Source organism: Panthera tigris, chromosome E2 (genome assembly GCF_018350195.1).
Source record: "Panthera tigris isolate Pti1 chromosome E2, P.tigris_Pti1_mat1.1, whole genome shotgun sequence".
Classification (NCBI taxonomy): Eukaryota; Metazoa; Chordata; class Mammalia; order Carnivora; family Felidae; genus Panthera; species Panthera tigris.
Genome location: NC_056674.1, coordinates 25,361,397 through 25,388,362, shown reverse-complemented (window position 1 = coordinate 25,388,362; position 26,966 = coordinate 25,361,397). Strand labels below are relative to the sequence as shown.

General features: G+C 35.2%; 1 protein-coding gene across 1 annotated transcript in view; it reads left to right on the top strand.

Moving 5' to 3' along the window:
- Nucleotides 1-26,966, top strand: part of ITFG1 (integrin alpha FG-GAP repeat containing 1) — a 342,370-nt gene that overhangs the window by 191,926 nt on the left and 123,478 nt on the right. The window contains exons 11-12 of the mRNA XM_007096707.3: nucleotides 20,653-20,803; nucleotides 23,573-23,681. Of these exons, the coding sequence (XP_007096769.1) occupies nucleotides 20,653-20,803; nucleotides 23,573-23,681 (260 nt within the window). The remainder of the gene's footprint in view (nucleotides 1-20,652; nucleotides 20,804-23,572; nucleotides 23,682-26,966) is intronic.

Below are 26,966 nucleotides of genomic sequence, written 5' to 3'. Positions count from 1 at the left end.
GCCAAGTCTACTGAGCATAGAGTGCTGCGAAGCTTCTACTCTAGGGAAAATAGGATCTAGTTTCCTTTTTGTTTTTATTTTTTAAATTTCTTTTAATTTTTCTTATTTTTTATTATATATATTTGCTTTTATTTTTTGGATCTAGCTTTTCATAAGCATAACAAAACATACCTATGATCTAGCTTTTTTTTTTTTTCCTGGACAAAATGACAAGGTGAAGTAATTCACCCCAAAACAAAGAACAGGAAGTAGGAGTAACAACCAGGGATTTAATCAATACAGATATAAGTAGGATGTCTGAATTACAATTTAAAACAACAATTATAAGCATACTAACTAGGCTTGAAAAAAGTGTAGAAGATGCTAGAGACTCCCTTACTACAAAGATAAAAGAACTAAAATCTAGTCAGGCCAAAATTAAAAATGCTATAACTGAGATGCAAACCCAAATAGATGCCATGACAACAAGCGTGGATGAAGCAGAGGAATGAATCACTAATATAGAAGATAAAATTATGGGAAATAATGAAGCTTAAAAGTAAAGGGAAAGAAAGGTATTGGATCACAAAGGTAGATTTAGGGAACTCACTGACTTCTTAAAACATAGTAACATTTGTATTCTAGGAGTCCAGAAGATGAAAAGAGAGGAAAAGGAGCAGAAGTTTATTTTAGCATATTGTAGATGAAAACTTCCCTAATCTCGGGAAGGATACAGACTTCAAAATCCAAGAAGCACCAAGAACTCACATTAGATTCAACAAAAGCTGGCCATTGCCAAGACACAGACACGGAGAGACTCCTGAAATCAGCAAGGGAAAAACACCCTTAACCTACGAGGAAGGACAGATCAGGTTCACAGCAGATCTACAAAAACATAGGAGGCCAGAGTGAATGGCAGGATATATTCACTATGCTGAATTGGAAAAATATGCAGCCAAGATTAGTTTATCCAGCAAGGCTGTCATTCAGAATGAGAAATAAAGAGTTTCCCAGACAATCAAAAACAAAAGGAGTTCATGACCACTAAACCAGCCTTGTAAGAAATAAAAGGTGATTATTTAAGTGGAGGGAAGAAAAGACAAAAAGCAACAAAGACTAAAAACAGAGAAGATCTCCAGAAACAGTGACTCTACAACTAACACAATGGCACTAAATTCATACCTTTCAGTAATCATTCTGAATATAAATGGACTAAATGCTCCAATCAAAAGACATAGGATATCAGAATGGATTAAAAAAATAAGACTCATTTATATGCTGCCTACACAGGAACTCATTTTAGACCTAGACACCTGCATACTGAAAGTGAGGGGTTGGAAAAGCATCTATCATGCAAAGGATGTCAAAAAAACACCAGAGGGGTGCCTGGGTGGCTTACTGGGTTGAGCGTCCAACTCTTGATATCAGCTCAGGCCAATGATCCCAGGATCATGGGATCAAGCCAGGCATCAGATTCTGCACTGATCATGGAGCCTGCTCATAATTGTCTCCGTCCCTCCCTCGTTCTCCCTCCCTCCCCCTCTCTCTCTGGTAAAAAAAAAAAAGAAAAAGTAAAGTAAAAAAGAAAAAGAAAACCAGAGTACCCATACTTTATCATACAAACTAAATTTTAAAACAAAGACCCTAGGAGCAGCTGGGTAGCTCAGTAGGTTGAACATCCAACTTCAGCTCAGGTCATGATCTCGCAGTTCGTGATTTCAAGCCCCGTGTGGGGCTTTGTGTTGACAGCTCAGAGCCTGGAACCTGCTTTGGATTCTGCATCTCCCTCTCTCTGCCCCTCCCCTGTTCGCACACTGTCTCTCTCTCTCTCTCTCTCTCTCTCTCTCTCTCTCTCTCTCTCTCAAAAAATAAACACTAAAAAAAAAAAAAGATTGTAACAAGGGATGAAGATGGGCATTACATCGTAATTAAGGGGTCTATCCATCAAGAAGATCTAACCATTGTAAATAATTATGCCCCTAACAGGAAGTACCCAGATCAATTAATAATAAACATAAAGAAACTCATTCATAATAATACAATAATAGTAGGGGGCTTTATCACCCTACTTATAGCAATGGACAGAACATCAACAAGGAAATAATGGCTTTGAGTGACACATTGCACCAGATGGACTTAACAGGTATATTCAGAACATTTCATCCTATAGCCACGTTCTTTTCAAGTGCGCATGAAATATGCTCCAGAATAGATCACATACTGGGTCACAAATCAGTCCTTAACAAGCACAAAAAGATCAAGATCATACCATGCATATTTTCTGACCACAATGCTATGAAACTTGAAGTCAACCACAATAAAAAATTTGAAAAGACCACAGATACACAGAGGTTAAAAAACTAAAAACTGAATGGGATAACCAGGGAATTAAAGGATGAAATTAAAAAGTACATGGAAACAAATGAAAATGAAAACATGACAGTCTAAAACTTTTGGAATGCAGCAAAACCAGTCCTAAGAAGGAAGTATTTTACAATATAGGTCTACATCAAGAAGCAAGAAAAGTCTCAAACACAACCTAATCTTACACCTAAAGGAGGTAGAAAAGGAACAGCAAATAAAGCCTAAAGTCAGCAGAAGAAGGAAAATAATACAGATTAGAGCAGAAATAAATGACATAGAAACAAACAAAAAACAGATCAGGTCAACAAAATGAGCTGGTTCTTTGAAATAATAACATTGATAACCTCCTAGCCAAACTTACCAAAAAGAAAAGAGAAAGGACACAAATAAATAAAATCACAAATGAAAGAGGGATCACAGTCAACACCACAGAAATACAAACAATTATAGAGAATATTATGAAAAACTATATACCAACAAACTGGGTAATCTGGAAGAAATGGACAAATTCCTGGAAACATACAAACCACCAAAACTGAAACAGGAAGAAATAGAAAATCTGTACATAACCAGCAAAGGAACTGAATTCATAATCAAAGATCTCCCAACAAACTAAAGCCCAGAGCCAGATGGCTTCCCAGGGGACTTCTACCAGACATTTAAAGAAGAGTTTAATACCTATTCCTTTCAAACCATTCCAAAAAAATAGATATGGAAGGAAAGTTTCCAAACTCCTATGAGGCCACCATTACCTTGATTCCAAAACCAAAGACCCCACTAAAAAGGAGAATTACAGGACAATCTCCCTGATGGACAGGTATACAAAAATTCCTAAAAAGGTACTAGCAAGTCAAATCCAAAAGTACATTAAAAAAATTACCATGATCAAATGGGATTTATTCCTGGGCTACAGAGCTGGTTCAACATTCACAAATAAATCACATTAATAAAAAAATTATAAGAACCATATGATCCTCTGAATAGATGCGGCAAAAGCATTTGACAAAATACAGCATCCATTCTTGATAACAGCCCTCAACAAAGTATGGATAGTTGGAAAATACCTCTACATCATAAAGGCCACATACTAAAGACCTACCATTAATATCCTCAATGGGGATAAACTGACAGCTTTTCCTCCTCAGTCAGGAACAAGACAGGGATGTCCATTCTTACCACTGCTGTTTAATATAGTACTAGAAGTCTTGACTCACTAATCAGACAACAAAAAGAAATAAAGACATCCAAACTGGCAAGGAAGAGTTAAACTTTCACTATTTGAAGACAACATGATACTCTATGTAGAAAACCCAAAAGACTGCCAAATAATTGCCAGAAAGACTCCGCCAAATAATTGCTAGAACTAGTACATGAATTCAACAATGTCTCAGGATATAAAATCAACGTACAGGGGCACTTGGTGGCTCAGTTGGTTAGGCGCCCAACTTCAGCTCAGGTCATGATCTTGCAGTTTGTGAGTTTGAGCCCCATGTCGTGCTCTGTGCTGACGGCTCGGAGCCTGGAGCCTGCTTTGGATTCTGTGTCTCCTTCTATCTCTGCCCCTCCCCCACTTGTGCTCTATCTCTATCAAAAATAAATAAATATTTAAAAAATTTTAAATCAATGTACAGAAATCTGTTGTGTTTCTAGACACCAATAATGAAGCAGCAGAAAATGAAATCATGGAAAGGATCTCATTTACAATTGCACCAAAAACAATTAGATACCCAAAGAGGTAAAAGATCTGTCCTCTGGAAACTACAGAATTCTTATGAAAGAAATTGAAGAGGACACAAATGCAAAAGCATTCAGTGCTCGTGGGTTGAAAGAGCAAGCATTATTAAAATGTCTGTACCACCCAAGGCAATCTACACATTTAATGCAATCCCCATCAAAGTACCACCAGTAAATATCACAGATCTAGAACAAACAACCCCAAAATTTGTATGGGATCACAAAACACCCCAAATAGCCAAAGCAATCCTGAAAAAGAAAAGCAAATCTGGATATATCACAATTCCAGATGTCAAAATACATGACAAAGCTGTAGTCATCAAGACAGTATGTAGTCATCAAGACATAGATAAAATGGAACAGATTAGAGAACCCAAAAATGGACCCACAACTATAATCTACTAATCTTCAACAATGCATGAAAGAATATCCAATGGAAAAAGGTCTCTTCAGAAAATGGAGCTGGGGAAACTGGACAGCAACACACAGGAGAATGAAATTGGCCAACTTACTTATACTATACACAAAAACAAATTCAAAGTGGATGAAAGACCTAAATGTTATACAGGAGACCATCAAAATCCTGGAAGAGAAAAAAGGCAGCAACCTGTCTGACCTCGGCCAGAGCAACTTCTTATTTGACATGTCTCCAGAGGCAAGGGAAACAAAAGCAAAAAATGAACTATTGGGACTTCATCAAAATAAAAAAACTTCTGCACAGCAAAGGCAACAATCAACAAAACTAAAAGGCAGCCAACAGAATGGGAGGAGATATTTGCAAATGACATAACCAGATACAGGGTTATTATCCAAAATCTATAATGAACTTATCAAACTCAGCACCCAAAAACAAATAATCCAGTGAAGAAATGGGTAGAAGACATGAATAGACACTTTTCTAAAGAAGACATCCAGATGGCTAATAGACACATGAAAGGATGCTCCACATCACTCATCATCAGGGAAATACAAATCAAAACCACAATGCAGCACCACCTCACACCCATCAGAATGGCCAAAATTAACAACACAAGACACAACATATGTTGATGAGGATGCAGAGAAAGGGGAACCCTCTTGCACTGTTGGTAGGAATGCAAATTGGTGCAGCCACTCTGGAAAACTGTATGGAGGTTCTTCAAAAAGTTAAAAATAAAACTACTCCATGACCCAGCAATTGTACTATTAGGTATTACCTAAAGATACAAAAATACAGATTTGAAGGGGTACATGCATCCCAGTGTTTATAGAAATATTACACAAATGGCCAAACTACGGACAGAGCCCAAGTGTCCATCAACTGATGAATGGATAAAGATATGGGATATATATACAATGGAATATTATTCAGCCATCAAAACGAATGAAGTCTTGCCATTTGTAACAGCATGGATGGAGCTAGAGTGCATTATGCTAAGTGAAATAAATCAGTCAGAGACAGACAAATACCATATTAGTTCACTCATATATGGGATTTAAGAAACAAAACAGATGAACATATTGGAGGGGGGAGGAAAGCAAAGAGGGAAACAAACCATAGAGACTCTTAATAATAAAGAACAAACAATGATAGAGGGTGATGGAGGGATGTGGGTGGGAGATGGACTAGATAGATGATTGATATTTAGGAGGGCACTTGTTATGATGAGCACTGAGTATTGTATGTAAGTGATGAATCACAGAATGCTACTCCTGAAACGAATATTGCACTGTATGTTAACTAACTAGAACTTAAAGAAAATTTTGAAAAAGAAAAAAAAACTAAATTAAAAGCACCCATAATGACATCATCCACAGATGATCACTATTTGCATTTTGGTCTATGGCAGAATCATAATTTAGGCTTGGAAATCAGTCTGAAAAAGGCAAAATTACTCTTGAAAATTCATTAAATCACCCATAAATGTATGTATGTGTATGTGTATTTGTATATGGATTTGTGTAATCCATGTTAACACATAATATATATTGTGAAATGAAATAGAAAATACATATGAAAATGCATTTCTCTAGCCTTTTTACTATATTTCTGGAATTATTGAACAGCATATATATTAATCTCTCAGTCTGTGAAGCATTATACATATAGTAGAATTTAGGACCTTAAATGTGTGTGTGTGTGTGTGTATCAACTCCAGTATGTAAATGATGTTCACTCCACTGACTTGAGCACTTGTGCTTGTTTAAGGTACAACTCCATCATATGAAAAGGTACCATATTTTATAAATATCTATTTTTGTATATTTGCTTGCATTTTGGTTTAGACTCATGATTGGCATTTCACAGAAGATGCCCTTTATAATGCAAAAACAGCAATTTAAGAAATATAACAGCAGAGAAGAGGCCTCAGATTTTCACATTCCAAGAATGTATAGTATTCATTCTTAGTCCTTTCAGGAAGTGGACAACTAATGTCAACTAAACAAAGGAGAATAACATCAAAAGATTTAGGAACATGAATCCATGCAAGGGAAACTATTAAAATAACAGAAATCTGGTATATAAAACCCATGTTAACTTTTAAAATGCTTTTTAAATGTTTTTAGGTCTTAGAAACTCCTTCCCTCCCTTCCGAATAAGTGAACATCAAAAGCCAAGCAGATCACCAAAGTGAGAATAGAACATATTTGTCATTTTTCATATGCTATAGACTTTGAAATAGAGTTCTAAAGGGCAAAGGAGAAACCATGGACTGACCAAATCCAGGCTCCTTTTTTTATCATAACTGAGGTATTTAAATACACTTCCTCAGGTTTTTTCCCATTGAACATAAAGTGAACTCATGGTCTTTCCCACAGTAGTTCAAGACTCTACATTTTCAACCACTTATTATTTGTTAGCATGATTAGCCTAACACGGGAGTCATAGTTAATATTTTCTATAAAGTTTCCTTATCATCGGTATGCCATTACCTGGCAGTTTTAAAGCCATCATTATCCCAAGAACAGAGAATTTTATCTTACTTTTGAGTAATGGTAAAAAGTAACTTAAGATGATGAACTTAAATCTTAAGTTTGGTCACTTAGGGTCACTCAAGGCCAAGAAAGACCTGACTAGGAAAAAGTTTTCAGTTTTATAGAAGCACTAATTGTGTTACATCTGCTTTTTCTTTCAAAGTTTTAGTTAATTATCTAAATGTTTTGTCCTCTGCTTAATAAAGGGTTTAATAGGTGATTATATACACAGTCCTGGTTTAATCTTATTTTAATGCATTCTCATTGATGGGACAATGCCCTTTTTTAAAGATACATAATTATCTTAACTCAGCATGTTATCAGACTGTTCCCAAGAAGATAAAATTGAACTTAAATGTGATTAGTTCTTTTGTCTCACAGGTAATCAAGTACTTTGGATTTCTTATCTTTCATGAACTAATGGACATTTCACAGTTGGCTTTAGAATGTGATGTAAAAAGAAAATATGCCTGGTGCCAATACAGTTTGTTTTCCTTGATTGAATTTCATTGGTATCCCCAAATACAAATGAATATGACTGATATTTATCTAAAAACAATACATACAGATGAATCAGTTGTCCAAAGAAGCCATCTTCATAGAATAGGCATTTCTTTACTGATGTTTAAAACACTTCAAAAATTCTTCTGTAATAATTGCCTATATGGGAAGTGACTACTAATGGGTATGGGATTTTATGTGAGCATGATGAAAATAATCTCAAATTTGGTAATGCCAATGGTTGTATAACCTTATGAATATACTACACTACTAAATTGAACACTTTAAAATGGTGAATTTTTTGATGTGTGAATTATATTTCAATAAAAATAAGTCCATTAAAGAGTCAGGTTTACATAAGTCTCACTGCTTCATACATACTTTGATTTTGTACAAATATTATACTAACGAACCTATTTACTGACCTTAATAATAATACCTAAGTTCACATTTACTGCTCACATTGAAGATTTACCATCACTGAAGATCACAGAAGACTCAGCAGTTTCTGACGGCATACTCAAAGAGGAATCACATAGCTGTAAGCAATGACATTGAAATAAGTGTAGAGCATTACTAGGAGCTTACCTGGAGGATGCAAGATTTGTGTGTTCTGAGATTGCTTTTTTATAAAAATGAGTCATATCAACTTGTCACTTTCAGTCTTTTCTTGTGCAACAATCCAAGGCTAGTCTGGGCTTTGTCAGGTATCTCAGTAGGCAGACCAGAGAAATATTTGACTGTCTTCAGATTCAGAGTGTTATTGGGGGTAAAGTCCATTGGGGGTAAGGTAAGCTACATCTCCACCATTTTCCTTTGTTTCTAACTTATTTGGTCACTTCTAAAATAGAGAAACTTAGGAGAAACAGGCTTAACAATAAATTAAGTTTTAGTGTTTATTTTTCTTATTACAAAAGCATTACTTATAAACTTTTACTTAAATATTTATTGAGTGCCTATTGTATTGAAGCAGACTTTGGATGCTGAAGATACAAGTGTGAATAAGAGAGATAAATTTGTGAAAGGTAGGCAATAAACAAGCAAATCAAAAATAGGAAAAATATAAAGTAGTGCTAAGATTATGCAGTGAATTAAAATAGGTGATGTGAGAATGACTGGGGACTGTAAGAAAATACTGTTTTCTGCTTACTACAGAAATATAAGTACATATCAAAAGAAATAAAGTAAAACATGCCTAAAACCCTGCCTACCAAGAGACAACCACCATTAATCTTGGGTATGTATCCATCTTGGGTATGTATCCTTCCAAAACCTGCTCTAAGTCTCTGTGTGCTCACGAGTGTGTGTATGAGTATGTGCATGGTGTTCCATTTGTATTACAAAACAAGATCATACCATTAATACTGTTTTGTGACATGTTTTCTCACTTAACGTATTATGAACAATTTTATGTCAATAATTACTTTTGTAATATTTTAATAATTGTAAAATAATCCATTGGGTTGGTTTAACCAATCTTTAGTAATTGAATGCTTGCACTGTCATACAGCATAATTCAAAAAAAATCACATGAGATGTTGTATTTAGCTAAAGTTCACATATTCAAAGAAATCATTTCTAATGTTGAATGACATGTTCTCTCAATCACTGGGTTTTGGTTTTTGTTTTTTTTTTTGTTTTACCCTTTATCTGCCCCCAAGGACATTCTACAAGGTGGAATCTTCAGCTGTTGACACTTCTTAACTGTATTTCTCTCCTGGGCTATTCCATTCAGATTTATAGCACAAGTTATCTTAACCTCTAAGTGAATAACTCCCAGATCTGTATCTCACACCTTGTCTTGTCTGTCATGTAGATATCCAACCATAATCATAGTTCCCCTTCTCTTTACATCCAACCCTTGCTCATAATCCCCAGTTTACTACAAAGATATTATCATGGCCCCAATCATTTTAGCCTAGAAAAGTTAAATTACCTTTCTTTTCCATCATCACTGCCACCTCCCTGGATCAAGTCACTTTGTCCCTACCTAGAGTTACTGTAATAGTTTCCTCATCGATTTCTCTGTCCCTCTGTGATGCCATCTCCATTTCAATTCCATCTGGATCCTCTGGATCTTTGCATCCTTTGTCTTCAAAATCTTCTCATTCCACCCTCTTTCCTTTATTCTTTAAGTAATTGCAAGTCTCTCCAGAATTAAAAAAAAAAAAAAATGTGACTCTGGACAATCTCTACTATAATCACTTCAGATTCACCTGTCATTTTAGCGTCAGCCCACTCCACTCTACTAAATATCTCATTCAGCCCCAATGACCTCTAACTGACAAATCCAGTGAGCACTTAGTCTTTATGTCACCAGATTCTTGCCTACTGTTGGTTGTTGATGGTTTACTCCTAAAATTCTTCTGGTTCTCTCTGTACCCTCTCTAACTGCTCCTATACCATCTCTTCTGAGAACCCCTTTTCCTCTGGGCCACTGTAACTACTGGTGTTTCTTGGGGTTGCATTCTCAGCCCTTTGTTCTCCTGCCTGTTCATCACCTACTTTGGCTATTCTAAATGCCACTTATAAGCTTAGGACTTTTAAATCCCTTTGTCTAGACCTTATACCTGTGTGTATTAGTGCCTGATAGATCTTCCCCTGAAAGCTGTACCTATGGCACCCCAAACCTGAAAGTATCTTCTCTCCCCGAAACCTGTTCATAGTGTACTGTTTATCTCAGGTGGTGGTACCATCACTTACATTATTCAAACCAGAAATGTGGAGGTCGTCCTTCATTTCCCTCTTTCCTCATTTCCTCTTTCCCTTTCCCCTACATCTAAACCAGAACTGGTATAATTTCCTAACATATCCTTGTTCCTTTTGCATGTGTACTTTATAAATTGTGTTATATCCATGAATTTCTCATTCTTAAAGTCTGAATATCCTGTTTTTGCTCTCACCCAACTAACAATTAAAATGATCACATTTTATATTTCATTTTTCATAATAAAAAAATACATATAATAACTAGAAAGAAGGTGCTGTAGCAGCTACCAAGTTGGCCAGTATAAAGTACATCTTTGAATAAAGATATATTAAAACATGGCAAAATCTTTTCTAACCAATAATTTAACAGGAACAGTTAGCAGTAAGTTTTATATCCTGTTAAGTTTTGCCTTTCAGTTGGCCTTGCTCTACAAAAACATGCTTGCTTCCTCCTTTCATTCAAGAAACATTTTCTGTGCCCACTGAATCTTACATCCTAGGTGCTGTTTGGGGAATAAATGTATTGCTTTTACCCAGAGCCCAAGTGAACTTTGTTCTGGATATCAAATTTATCATCTCTTTTGAATATCTCCAGTTGTAAGTCTGTATTACAGAAAGACTTCAATAATTTTTAGTGTTTCAAAGTGGAAGTTTTACTTTGTTATATTAGCTTAGCCAAGGATTCTGCATTTACCAGTAGCTGGCAGCATGGTTTCAGAGCAGCAATTCAAAAATAAAAGAATTATTTTATTTTTAGAGTATGCCTAATGGACATATTTGTGTTTCTTAATTTGTATTTCTTCTGTGTGTAGAGCTGCCTTTCTTAAGGTTTACACAGAAAGATAGACATACCCTCAAAATGAAGGTCTTTTCCTTCCATATGAACCTAGGCTGATAATGAAATTGGGGAATTAAGAGGAAGAGAGTTAAGGACAATCTAGAAGAGCAGAACTCACTGGAGATAGAAATGACTAAAGTGGACACACAAGCTCTAAGAGCAGCCAGGGAGAAAATCAAACTTCAAGTTAAATGATCCATCAGCTACCTTTCTTAATGAGAAATAAGACAGATGCACACAGCATATTAACATCCTAGAATAAACCAAACTTTGTCAAGTGGTAATGTATCAAGAAACACTACCAATTTTATAGACTTGAAAGAGAAATTAAAACCAGACTCAAAAGGCTGCATGCTAGATGTGCAAATACCAGCCTATTCAGAGAAAGGGCATTTGATATGTGCATTTTACATGTTTATGTCTTTTAAACATTTCCCATGGATTTTTTAATGGGTTAAAACTTTCTGCTATTCTGGGTTTTTTTATTAACATAAGTTTTATTGAGATAGAATTCACACACTATACAATTCACCCATTGCCTCTATATTCAGTGGCTTTTAGTATATTTAGAGTTGCGTATCCATCACCACAATCACTATTAGAACATTTTCATTACCCTGAAAAGAAGCCCCACGTACCTTAGTCAGTCTCCAGTCTCACCAGCCCTAGAAAACCACTCATCTACTCTCTCTCTCTTTCTCTCTCTTTCTCTCTCTCTCTCTCTCTCTCTCTCTCTCGTTTTACCTATTCTGGTCATTTCATATAAATGCAATCAAATAATACATGATATTCTATGACTGGCTTGTTTGACTTGGAATAATGGGTCCAGGTTCATCTATTCGGTAGCATGTTTTTCATACCACTATTTCATTTCTTTCTGTTGTTGAATATATTCCATTGTATGTATTTACCACATTTTATTCATTCATCTAGTGAATGTGACATATGAGTTGTCTCTACTTTTTGGCTATTATGAATAATACTACTATCAACATTCATATATAAGTTTTTGTGCAGACATGTTTTCATTTCTCTTGAGATATACCTGGAAGTGGAATGGAGCTCTGTGTTTAACCATTTGAGGAACTACCAGAATGTTTTCCAAAGCAGCAGCACCATTTTACTTTTCCCCCAGCTGTGTATGAGGGTTCCAGCTTCTCCACAGCCTCACCGGCATTTGTCTTTTTTATTATAGCTATCCTAATGAGTATGAAATATTATGTCATTGTGGTTTGAAGTTTCCTGATGACTAATGATTTTGAGCTTTTCATGTGCTTCTTGGCCGTTTGTATATCTTCCTTTGATAGTTGTCCATTTATTTATTTATTTTAATATTTATTTATTTTGTGAGAGAGGGAAGAGAGAAAGAATCCCACCTGGGCTCCACACTGTCAGCCCAGAGACCTACAAGAGGCACAGTCTCACAAACCATAAGATCATGACCTGAGCTGAAATCAAGAGTCAAATGCTTAATTAACCAAATGAGCCACCCAAACAATAATTGTCCATTTAGATCCTTTGCCCACATTTACAATATAGGTATTTGCTTTTGTATCATTGAGATACAAGAATTCTTGGGGCACCTGGTGGCTCAGTCACTTAAGCATCCAACTGTATCAAACCCTATGCTGGGCTCTGCACTGACAGCACAGAGTCTGCTCAGGATTGTCTCTATCCTACTCTCTTTGCCCCTCCCTCACTCATGCTTTCTCTCTTTCTCTCTCCAAATAAATAAATAAATAAATAAATAAATAAATAAATAAATTTTAAAAATTCTTTGTATCTTCTACATACAAGTCCCTTTTGTTAGATACATGATTTGCAAAAATTGGCTCTCAGCCTGTGAATCATCTTTTCACTTTCTTGATGGTATCATTTGAGGCACAAATGTTTTTCGTTTGAATGATGCCAAGATTAGTTTTTCTTTTCTTGCTTGTGTTTCATTTTTTGTCATGAAGGAGTAACATTTTTTAAAAGCTTCATTGAGGTTTAATTGACAAAGTAAAGTGCGTGTCTTTAAAGTGTGTACATTGATAAGTTTTGACATATACCACCTATGAAAATAATACTACAGTCAAGATAAAGAACATATACACAACCCATACGTTTCTTTTTAACCCTTGGTAAGCTACTCTTCCACTCCTTCTACCCTTCCCTCATCCCACAGGCAACCACCAATCTTCTTTTCATCTCTGTAGATTAGATTGCATTTTCTATTTTGTATCAGTGAAATCGTGGATTTTATGCTTTTTTATGTCTGGGTTCTCTCACTCTGCATTATAATATTGAGATTCATCCATGCTGTTAACATGTATCTTAGTTCATTGTTGCTTATAGCTGAGGAGTATTCCATTGTACAGGTATATCACAATTTGCTTATTATATCCATTTACATGTTGCCGGACATTGGGTTCTTACCAGGTCTGTTTGTTAAAAATAGTCTACTATGATCACTCTTATAAAAGTCATGCAAGCTTTTATTTGTCTTGGGCAAATGTCAAGGAATGGAATGTTTGGTCTTTTGGAAGGTGCACATTTAATTTTTTGGTTCACATTTTCAACATTGGTATGGTCAGTCTTTTTAATTTCAGCTATTTTGTTTGTAGTGTAGTTCTTTGTAGTATTAATTTCAGTTCCTCTAATAACTGATGATTATTTAACATATTTTCATGTAATTATTTGCTTTTCATAGATCTTTGGTAAAGTGTCTGTTCAGATCTTTTGCCTTTTATTTGAGACATTTGTTCGTTCTCTCTCTCTCTCTCTCTCTCTCTCTCTTTTATAGACAAAGAATGTATGTATGAGAGCTGGGGAGGGGGGCAGAGGGAGAGAGAGAGAATCTTAAGCAGGCCCCACACTGACCATGGAGCTTAATCCCACAAGCTTAGGATCATGAGCTGAGCCAAAATCAAGAGTCAGACCCTTAACCAACAAGCCATACAGGTGCCCCAGGATATTTGTTTTCTCAGCTGAGTTGTGAAAGCTCTCTGTATACAAATCCTTTATTACTATTATTTGCAAATATTTTCTTTCATCTCTAGCTTATCCCTTTGTTCTCTGAACAGTGTCTTTTAAAGGGCAAGAAGTGCTTAACTTTTTAAAAATTCATACATGGGCTGTGGTTTTTAGTGTCATATCTAAGAAAGAAATCTTTACCTAACTCAGTCACAAAGATTTTCTCGTGTGCCTTCTTGTAGTATTTTTTTATAGTCCTACATTTTATATTTAGGTCTGTGATCCATTTTGAGTTAATATTTCTGTATGGATCCAAGTTTCTTTTTTTGTAAACTGTTCCAGCACCATTTATTGAAAAGAATTCCAAAAAAAAAAAAGAAAAGAAAGAAAGGAAAGGAAAAGAAAAAAAAAAAAAGAAGAGGAACATCTGGGTGGCTCAGTTGGTTAAGCATCCGACTTCGGCTCAGGTCATGATCTCAGGTCATGATCTCACGATCCATGGGTTCGAGCCCTATGTCGCGCTCTGGAGCCTGGACCCTGCTTCAGATTCTGTGTCTCCCTCTTTCTTTGCCCCTCCCCCACTCGTACTCTGTCTCTCTCTTGAAACTAAAAAGAAAGAAAGAAGAAAGAATTCCTTTTTCTACTCAATTGCTTTTGTACTTCGATGAAAGCCAGTTGGCCATATGTATATCAGTGGGTATATTTCTTCACTCTATTCTGTTCTGATGTTCCTCTTTGCAACAGAACCACAGCTATTTCACTGTTGTTTGTTTATATGAGTAGTAAATTCAGACAGTGTAAGTCCTCAAACTTTACTCTTTTTCAAAATTATTTTAGCTATTTTAGATCCTTGGCATTTTCTATTGTATTTTAGGCTGTTTTTCAATTTTTGCAAAAAAAAAAAAAAAAGTCTGCTGAAATTTTGTTTGATATTATAGTACCTCTCACCCCTTCTCCATGAGAAGTATGTTCCAAGACCCCCCAATGTATACCTGAAACTGCTGATAGCACTGAGCCCTATATATACTATTTTTTCCTATATATATAGAACTATGAGAAAGTTTAATTTGTAAATTAAGCATAGTCGATTAACAATAATAACTAATAATAAAATAGAATTATAATGTACTATAATGTTTAAGTTAGGTGAATATGGTCTCTGTCTCTCAAAATATCTTATTGTACTCTACTCACCCTTGTGATAATCATCTGATTTGTCAATTATATTGGTACAAGTTTTTCGTGACATTTCTTTATTATCTTTTTAATACCAGTAAACTCTGTACTGGTGTTACCTCTCTTATTCAGGATAGTTGTATTTTGTGTCTTCTTCCATTTCATTTGGAGGTTTATCAAGTTATCAAGTTTATCAAAGTTATTCTTCACAAAAAACCATCTTTTGGTTTCATTGATTTTCTGTACTGTTTTTGTTTTCTACTTAATTGCTTTTCTCTGTGTCATTATTTCCTGTCTTCTTATTTCACTATTCATTTGCTCTTCTAGTTCCACTGTCTTAAGAAAGAAACTGAGGTCATTCGAGACTTTTCTTCTTTCCTAGCGAAGTATCTAATGTTATAAATTTCCCTCTAAATACTGTTTTAGTGACATAATACAAATCTTGATATGTGTGTCTTCATTTTTGTCCAATTCAAAGTACTTTGTAATTTCCCTTTTGATCCCTTCTTTTACCAGTAGATTTTTAGTAGCATTTAACTTCCAAATATTTTTGAATGTCACTGTTGCTGATTGCTCTTTTCTTTTTTTCCAGCCTTATGACATATAGTTTACATATTACATTGTATGAATTTAAGATGTGCAAATATGATAAACATACATGTATATTGCAAAATGTTTACTACATTAAGATTAGTTAACATTCTTCATCTCAGGTAATTACCATTTTCTTATCCTTGTTGTTATAGTGAGAACATTAAAGCTTTACTCTCATAACAGTTTTCAGTATACAGTACAGTACTGTTAACTATCATCACCATGCTGTACATTAGATCCCCTGAACTTAATCATCCTATAACTGAAAATTTATATTCTTTGACCAACATCTCCCATTTCCCCCTACTCCTTGGCTGCTGGCAACTACCATGCTGCTTTCTGTTTCTAAGAGTTCAGTGTTTTTAGATTCTACATGTGAAATCATACAGTATTTGTCTTCCTGTGTCTGGCTTATTTCACTTAGTGTAATGTCCCCCAGGTTCAAATGTTTCAAATGTCAGGATTTCTTTCTTTTTTAAGTCTGAGTAATTTTCCAGCACACACACACGCATACATACACACACACACACACACACACACACACACACACACACACCACCCCATTCTCTCCATTCATCAACTGATGGACATTCAGATTGTTTCCATATTTTAGCTACTGTAAATACTGCTGTGGCAAACATGGGAGTTCAGATATCTCTTTGAGATTCTGATTTTAGATCCTTTCAGTATATAAGTGGGATTGCTGCATCATATGGTAGTTCTGTGTTTAGTTTTTCGAGGAGCCTCCATACCATTTGTCATAGCGGCTGTACCATTTTCCACTCCCACCAGCAGTGTTGCCTTTTCCCTTTTCTGCCTTCATTTGAATTAGATGAGCATTTTTTATGAGTCCATTTTGTCTTTTTTGTTAAATTATTAACTTTATCTTGTCATTTTAGTGGATGCATCTTTAACTTATCCCAGTCTCTCTCCAAACAATATCATACCACTTCTCATACAGTTGAAAAACCACACAATATAGCACATTTTCATTTCTCCCCTTCTGACCTTGGTGCTGTTGTTTCACATGTTTTACATCTACTTATATCATTCATGTCACACTGTGTTGTTTAATTATCTGTTACCTTTAAAGAGATTTAAACAATAAAAAATATTTATTTGCCTATATATTTAACATTTTCACTGCTTTGTATAAATGTAATATTCATCTGGTTTCATTTTCCATCTGCACAATGGACTTTAACATTTCTTACAGTGCCATGAAGAAAAATATTGACATAAATGACTGTAATATTATAAACCTTTCAGTGAAGAACACCATAAATTTTTAAAACAAAATAAAAGGCTGGGGCAAAACGTTTATAACATATCAGTAATAATTACAGCACGTATAGCAATAATAATAATAGCATATGTTGAATGTGTGCTGTGCTGTGTTCCAGGTACTACACTGAACTATTTATTCTGTACTTTTTAATTTAATCCTTAAAACAACCTTTTGAATTAATATACTGTTTTTACCCTTACGTTACAAACAAGGATGTCAGAGTAACAGGTAAGTTGTTAGGGTCCCTAACATTCAGAGATGTCCTGAAAATCAATAATTAATAAAAATATATTAAAGTGCCAGTTCCCAGAAGAAGCACAAATAGCTGATATATATGAAAGTAATACTCAGCTTCTCTTATAATCTGGAGAATGAGATTTTTAAGCTACCCACCTGGCAAGCATAGGAAGCAATAACACTAACATTGGCAAAATATGAAGAGTGATATACCCATACACTAGAAGTACAAATTGGTGCATTTTTTAGAGGACCATTTCACTTAACCTATGGATATATAAAATATGCATATTGTTTGACCACATAACTATCATTTGGAAATTTATGTACAAATTCCCAAGGGAGAATAACATATTTATAGGTGTGTGAATGAGTGGCATGCTGCAACGGAAAACTATTGAAGACTACTTATCAATAGCAGGGTGTTAAAATGAATGAATGATGGCTTAGCCATATTGTGGAGTAGCCATTGGAAAGAATGCACATGTGGAAAAACAGGCAATTTGATGGGCTACTGCTGGGAGATACAAACTAGTACAACTTCTCTGAGGGGTCTTTTCAAAATAGATATCAGAAGTCTTCATTCAGACTATATCCCTTTCTGCCTGTGTATGCTGTATTATGGGACATAAAGAAATCAGTTGCAGAAGAATCTGTATAGTAGAACCTAAATAGGTTTTTTTAAGGATATATATACTTACATATTTGTACGTTTCTAGAAGGTTTGGAAACATGCATACCAAATTAGTAACAATGGTTATCCCTAGAAAAGAAGAATTTTGTTTTTTAAAGTCTCTGTTACTTGAATTTAGCAATAACTTTGTAATAGTTTTGAAAAAACAGTTTTTAAAAAGATACATGTGTTGTAATTGACAAGAACACATCAAGAGACAGACTCTAAATAAGCAAGATCATTTCTTCTCATAGATTTCAAACCCAAATGGATCAAGGTTTTTCCTTCCTGTGCTTAAATGAAATTTTATTTATAAAAGTGAGATGTTGGACTGTGCCTGTAGGTTCAGTAAAACTTTAAAGGACTGAAATTTTACAGACCCCAAGTTCAATACTGCAAAACCAAGGTAGTTAGTGAGCATTGAGACAAGAACCATGGTACATGGCATTTATACTCTTCACAAACTCATAACAAAAATTAAAATGACATTTTAAATTGTACAATGTTGTAGATTATATTGTGTATTTTAAGTTGCAGCCAGAGTTATAATAATGAAATCCACACATTCACTTTGAAACAGGAAATTAGTACAGCACAGTCACTCAAAAGGTTGACCAGTATGATACTATGGTTACAGAAGATTGTAGAAATGCTACCTTTATCACATGTCCTCATGTTTTAATATGATCTCCTAATAACAAACTAGAATAGTCTTCATTTCCGTGAAATATCTAGTAAAATTACATGGCTAAAAAGGTACGATGGATAAATTACCTGGGAAGAATATTACAAATTATAATTTAAAAATCACTTACTACACAGGAGACAAAGAAGAAATGATTATTCCTTCTGTTATATGTTAGGTCTTGAGCAAAGTCACCTCATTGCTTTCCAGGTAATTGTTACAACCTGGGAGGGTTTTTTTCCTTTGTTAATTATTCTAAACTATTTGTGTTGGAATTTTTTATCTAGAATAATTTGAAGTCAATTATATATTTAGTACATTATACAAATTGAATATTTTATACATAGGTTCCCTTACTGTGTTGAACAGAAAGAAATTTTCCTCATTTTTTTTTCTTTTCCAAAGTGTCCAGATTCAGGCTAATACCCAAAGTTGTATTTTCATATGGAAAAAAGGAAATATCTTTTTAGTTTTATTTAAAATAACTATTAGAGAAAATTGAGCACTAGTAAAGTTTAATACCTTTAGCCTATTACTTTTTGCATAAGTAGAGGGAAGTAAAGAACTATATACATTGGGAAATGCCTATAATAGGAACCATCACATAAAATCACACTGCAAAAGTTACTTCTATTTCTAAAGGAAATATTTTTGCATGGCATGGTATTGCACTATAGAAATAAGAATGGTGATAACAAGGGCGCCTGGGTGGCTCGGTCGGTTAAGCGGCCGACTTCGGCTCAGGTCACGATCTCACAGTCCATGAGTTCGAGCCCTGCGTCGGGCTCTGTGCTGACAGCTCAGAGCCTGGAGCCTGTTTCAGATTCTGTGTCTCCCTCTTTCTCTGCTCCTCCCCCGTTCATGCTCTGTCTCTCTCTGTCTCAAAAATAAATAAACGTTAAAAAAAAATTTAAAAAAAAAAAAAGAATGGTGATAACAAACACTTTCACTGAGATCTAACTGGATAACAAGAATTGTTCTAAGTATTTTGCATTCAGTATTTCATTTTATTTTTATAACAATCCTATAATATAACAACTCTTTTTATAATTCTTGACTCTTTTAAAGTTTATTTATTTTTGAGAGAGAGGGAGAGAGTGTGAGCAGGGGAGCAGCAGAGAGAGAGGGAGAGAAAGACAGAATCCCAAGCAGGCTTCATGCTATTAGCAGAGTCTGACATGAGGCTCCGTCTCATGAACCATGAGATCATGACCTGAGCTGAAACCAAGAGTCAGATGCTTAACCTACTGAGCCACCCAGGCACCCCTAATATAAGTACTCATTGCTCAGTTTACAAATAAGGATAGGAGTCTTCAGGAGATTAACTAATTTACTCAAGGTTAATAACAGCTAAATGACAGTCAGAATTTGAATCCACATAATCTGCCTCCAGAATCTAAGCTCAAAACCACTTTGCCTATAGAGCCACATATAAAAGGGAAGATTTCATAACCGTACAAAGTACAGTGCTTTTGTCTGAAAGGACCTAAGCAATATCCACCCTACTGCCTGTCTGGAAGTGGAAATTCTATCATTGTAGATTCACTGCTTTGGGTTTTACAAGACTTGGGGATATCAGGTGGTTCCATTTAAAATGCAAATATTCATTTGGGGAGTTATACACATCAGAAGGGATAATGGCAGTGTCCAGGAACTCAGAAATGGAACCACATGGTCAATGGCTATGGATTAGCAAGGGAAGAAAGAGGGATGGACCTGGAAACTCCACATAAGAGGAGAGGCTTGCAACCAATTAGCCTCAGGATTTTTGTCAAAGGCTCACAAAGTATAGCCAACAATTTCAGTTTTTTATGACACAGTAAAATAATAAAATGTGGAGCTTTTTTCATACCATTTCACTATATACCATTTATCATATCTTTGATTCTAGGACATACAGCACAGCTGATGCAACACAGCAATGGTGTGTTATATTAACTAAATGCCTTTCCTTTATCTTACAGCAATCAGCAGGCCTTTTTACTGGAGAATGTTCCATGTAATAACGCAAGCTGTGAAGGGGCACATCGTATGTTTAAAGTCTACTGGGAGCTGATGGACCTAAATCAAATCAGAGATGCCATGGTTGCCACCTTCTTTGACATTTATGAAGATGTGAGTTCAGAGGTCTCCTGCATGTTTGGAGTCTAATTGCCGTCCACTTCATCTCACTTTCACTTCACCATGTTTGACCAGAAAATGTAGATGAGATAATGAAAGCTAATGAGTTAATTAAAGAAAGCCCCTTTTAATGTTAGATGGCACAGGGAACAAATTTATCGACACCGCTAGCTGATCAGTACAGTGAAATATGAAAACGCCTTTATCTCATTTTGTGCCTATTTAGATTAAGCCACTAGAGAATCATGCTGTGAGACGGGCAAATGTGTATATGCACCAGTAGACAAAAGCACAGCCAACAGATAACAGGGTCTTAAACCTGTACAAGATCACAGAAGAGTGAATGAAGTACTACTCCCTTTTAACTTTGTGAACTATTGCCAAGGATTCCTATGATTCTATCTGCAGTTGCCAGGTGACAATGAAAGGCCCTCAGGGCACTGGTTTCCTCCAGTCTAATTTGAAAAGCCAGTTTACCATGCAGAAAAATAATAAATTCTGATACCAAATGTATTAAATTCCAGAGTTAATATATCACAGTATATCCTTGTAAAATAATGTGATTATTTAAAAAATCCATCCCATGTCTTTTTAAGAGAGTCTTAAATACAGAGAACCAACTGAGGGTACATGGGGGAGTGGGGGAGAGGGGAAAATGGGTGATGGGTGTTGAGGAGGGCACTTGTTGGGATGAGCACTGGGTGTTGTATGCAAGCCAATTTGGCCATAAATTATATTAAAAAAAAAAATTCAGTGCCCATCAGGACATTTATGTCTCCTAACCCCATTTTTGGTTTGGTTTGGTTTGGTTTGGTTTAGTTTGGTTTGTAAATAAATAACTAAATAACTACATAAGGGGAAAAAACTCAAGAGAATTGTCTACAAATAAATTTTTAATTTTTGCACATAAAAAACATCATAAATGAAATTTAAATTGTTTTTAAATCTGGGGAAAAAATTATTTATGAAAGACTCAAATAACTAATATCTTTAATATAAGAAGGGTTTATGCAAACTGATATAAGTCACCAAAAACTCCCACTGGAAAAACAGAACATAGTGAATTTACAGAAAAAACATATGTGGCTAACATATGAAAAAATATGATAAATGATCAGTTTGATTAAGAATCAGTGGAATGAACTGCACTTGTGGCAAGCATAGCATAAGGTATACAGTGGCTGAGTCACTGTGTTGTACCCCTGAAACTAATGTAACATTGTGTGTCAGGTATACTCAGAAAAAGTTTAATAAATAAATAAATAAATAATAGTGAAATGGAATTTAAATGAGCACACCTTTTCCCCCCAGTATAATCAGCAAAGCCTCCCTCTTTTTTACAGAAAAGTAATGTTAATATGCCGTGGTTACCAGGACAGTTAAAAAGGTGCTCTCTTTCTCTGACGGTTGGAAACAATTTGGCCTTCCGTTTCATAGGCCTTTAAAAATTCATGCAAATATGACTAGAAAGAAATTTACTAAAATGTTAACAGCTATCTCCAGGGATTAAAATTACAGATTTTTTTCATTTTGTTTATATTTTACTATTTCCAAGGTTTTGTTTTGGTTTTTTTAACACGGGGAATTTTTTTTTTTTTTTTTTTTTTTATAATTTATTGTCGAGTTAGCTAGCATACAGTGTAAACAATGTGCTCTTGGCTTTGGGAGTAGAGTCCCATGATTCATCACTTACATATGACACCCAGTGCTCATCCCAACAAGTGTCCTCCTCAATGCCCATCACCCATTTTCCCCTCTCCCCTACCCCTACCCCCTACCAATCAACCCTCAATTTGTTCTCTGTATTTAAGAGTCTCTTATGGTTTGCCTTCCTCTCTGTTTGAAACTAGTTTTTTCCCCTTCCCTTCCTCCATGGTCTTCTGTTACATTTCTCAAATTCTGCATATGAGTGAAAACAGATGTTATCTGGCTTTCTCTGACTGACTTTACTTAACCACATCGAGATATCACCTCACACTGGTCAGAGTGGCTAAAATTAACAACTCAGGAAAAAACAGATGCTGGCAAGGATGTCGAGGAACGGGAACCCTCTTGCACTCTTGGTGGGAAAGCAAACTGGTGCAGCCACTCTGGAAAATAGTGTGAAGGTTCCTCAAAATATTAAAAATAGAATTACCCTACAACCCAGCAATAGCACTACTAGGAATTTATCTAAAGAATACAGGAGTACTAATTCATAGGGGAACATGGACCCCAATGAGCAAAAGCCAAATATGGAAAGAGCACAAATGCCCATCAACTGATGAATGGATAAAGAAGATGTGGTTTATATATACAATGGAATACTACTTGGCAATGAGAAGGAATGAAATCTTGCCATTAGCAACAACGTGGATTGAACTGGAGGGTATTGTGCCAAGGTCTTTCTTTTTTTAAGTTTTTATTTAAATTCCAGTTAGTTGACAAAGAGTATAATATTAATTTCAAATGTACCCTATAGTAATTCAGCATTTCCATATATCACCTGGTGCTCATCACAAGTGCCCTCCTTAATCCCCATCACCTATTTCCCCCATTACCCCACCAACCTCCCCTCTGGTAACCATCAGTTTGTCCTCTATAGTTAAGAGTATGTTTCTTGGTTTGCCCCTCTCTAAGGTTTTATACTTTTAATAATATTTTTATTTTAAACATCAAGTTGAATAAATAAGGTTTAAACTTACATGATAAACATACATGTATTTTCATTAGTTTTTCAGTCTGCTGGTTTGTTCTTATGACTTTTGTTTATGTTTTTTCCAGGGAATCTTGGACATTGTAGTACTAAGTAAAGGATATACAAAGAATGATTTTTCCATCCATACACTAAAAAATAACTTTGAAGCAGATGCTTATTTTGTTAAAGTCATTGGTGAGTATTTGTTTCATATGTTTTATTATTAATTATTAACATTTATTTTTGTATTCCGTCTGTCAACTCAAAGTTTCCAAAGAATAAGGGCACACCCCTATGTGTGTTACACACACAACTCTCCAAATCAGGAAATCAACTTTGTTACAACACTACCATCCTATACACAGACTCTTCAAACTTTTCCAGTTGTCCTAACAATGATTTTTTTTTCTGTTTCAGGATTCTATAAAGGAATTCCCTCTTTAATTGTCACATCTTTGCAGACTTCTTCAATATGGAATAATTCCTTTTTTAGATCCTTATCAGTTTTAAAGAATACAGGCCTTCTTCTGTACCATAACCCTGTTTCTTCTCTTTCCACTCAGGTCATACATTCTTTGCAGAAATTCTACTGCATAGAATTGCATAACCAGTGCTGTGCATTTCTCAGTGCATTATATCAGGAAGCACATGATGTTGGTCTATCTCACCACCAAAATGTTTACCTTGAGCTTCTGATCATCTTAGTGACCACCAGGACTCTCCACCTTAAATTCACTCTTTTCCCTCTTTGTGATTGCCTTCTCTAAGATAGTTGTCAAAGAGTAATTCTCTATTTCCAACATTCTTTCCACATTTATAGTTGGCATTCTACTATAAGGAAGATCTTTTGCTTCTCTCCCATGTATTTATGTATTCATTTATCAGTATAGATCTATGTATTCATATTTATTTATTCAATAAATAAAATCATTTCCTTTAATGTTAAAAGTATTCCCAGTAGAAGCAGTAGGAGCTCCTTCAGGCTGGCTCCTATATCTATTTTACATGTTCTCTGGGATAGACAGATATTCCAGACTCCTCTTATTCTTACCTTGCCCTAAGTCTAGAATCTTCTCTCTCCCAAGGATCCCCATTTCCTTTTGTAAAAGATGGTATTTAAAAGCCATGTTCTAAATTTTCAGTGCGCTGGTTGTTTCTGAGTTGTCATTTCTTCTAGCTTCTCTCAATGGACAGAGCAGGAAATACAGATATGGCTTTATATACTCAACACACAAATATACATATCTATAACTATATGTGTGTATGTATATATGTGTATACATCACCTTCACTTACTATAAAACCATGAACTTAATGCCATTACTTCCATTTCGGATCCAACACAGCATGTCAAGACTTCTTTCTAATCTTTTCTGTCTGTATATATCTTCTCTAGCAGTGAGAAACCCGGCTCCCACTTTCCTCTGTATATTTATTTATTTGTTCATTGTTACCTGTTCCCAACCATGCTAACCATCTCCTCCAGCTGACACGTATGTTCACCAGAGATCTTTTACATTTTTTAGGTGATTATAAATGCTGTGTTTTTAAGTTTGGCTTCCACATGTTTGTTTTTAGTAATTAGTAATGCAATTGATTTTTTTGTGTGTTAGTCTTGTATACTGCAATCTTGCTCAACTTCTTTATTGACTCTAGGAGGTTTTTTTAAGATTCAATAGGATTTTCTACATGGACAATTATGTTATCTACAAAGAGAGTCTTTTTTTTTTTTTTTTTTTTTTTTAGTGTTTATTTTTTGAGACAGAGAGACAGATGCAAGCAGGGGAGGGGCAGAGAGAGGGAAACACAGAATTGGATGCAGGCTCCAGGCTCTGAGCTGTCAGCACAGAGCCTAACCTGGGGCTCAGACTCATAAACCACAAGATCATCATGTGAGCCGAAGTTGGATGCTTAGCCAACTGAGCCATCCAGGCACCCCAGAGAGAGACAGTTCTATTTCTTCTTTCCAATCTATGCCTTTTTTGTTTTTCTTTTCCTGGCTAAAATTTCCATTACTATGTTGAAAAGATTGGTGGGAGTGGACATCCTTGCCTTGCTTTTGATCTTGGGGGAAAGCATTCCTTCTTTCACCATTAATTATGATATTATTAGCTATTGGGTTTTGTAGATGCTCTCTATTGTGTTAAGGAAGTTTACCCTATTTCTAGTTTTCTGAGAGTTTTATCATGAATTGCTATGGGAAATTACTGTTTTTGTGTTACTATTATAGTCAACACTAAGATAGCCATCAAGAGCAGTCATTTGTTAATGAAGTGACACATACTTCATATAAGTATTACAGTTTTAAAATGGGCATAAGTAGCTGAATACAGAAAAGCAACAGAATAATGAATGAATATTGGGAAATTTATTTTGAGAAATGAAAATGACAGAAAATATAATTTTCCTTTTTAATCAGCAAATTCATTCTTATTTGAATGAACTAAGAGTGACTCCCGTCTTCATTACTACTGCAGTCGCAGAATATGGATATATGAGTCTACCCATTTCTATACTTTTTATCCATGTGACTGTATGCTCTCATTTGCCATTTTGAAGGGAATATTATTTGGCTATCTTAGAGCTAAAAAAAATTTAAATTATCCTGTATGTTGTCATGTTATTAACTTACATAGTTTAAAGTGTTTTTTTTCAGCGATTTTCCTTCAACTTTAATCCTCTAGATAAAAAGGCAAGGAATCCTTAAAATTTTTGCTGACACTAAATGTATATGTAATTAAAATAACTCGTTTTCAATCAATTGAATTGAAACAAGCACTGTTAAAGTAAGAGTTTAGAATTTGGTCCCCCACAGATACATAACTAAGTCTAGTACAGCCATCAACTAATGCAGACTCTGGTTGCCAAGGGGAGATTCAACAAAAGCATACATCTTAAAATATCTCTTCTGTGCCCTAGAATTATCATTTGTCAATGACAGCATACTCCTAGTCCCCATTTATTTTAATATAACATAATCTCCTTTCCACCCCCAACTCCCATCTATTCCAGGCTATTTGAGAAGCACTCTGAAATCTATATTTAGGTCACTTGCTTACCATCTTTTTCTCATAGTATGCTATGGTAGTTGAAACGACTTGAAAGTAGTATCTGTGCCTTATTTGTCTTTGATTCCCCAGTGCCTTACACAGGGCCTGGCTTATAGGAGGCATTTAGGAAATTTATGTTAAACAATTGGCCAGCTACTTTTCAAGGCATGAATTGGCTATCTGAATTATTTTTTTAATTTTTTTTTTGAGAGAGAGAAAATACGAATGGGGGAGGGGAAGAGAGAGGATGAGAGAGAGAATCCCAAGCAGGCTCCAAATTGTCAATGAAGAGCCGGATGCAGAGCCTGAACTCACAAACCATGAGATCATAATCTGAGCCAAAACTAAGAGTTGGACATTTTACCAACTTGAGCCACCCAGACATCCCTGGCTATCTTAATTTAAAAGTATTCCCTCTTGGCACAAAAAC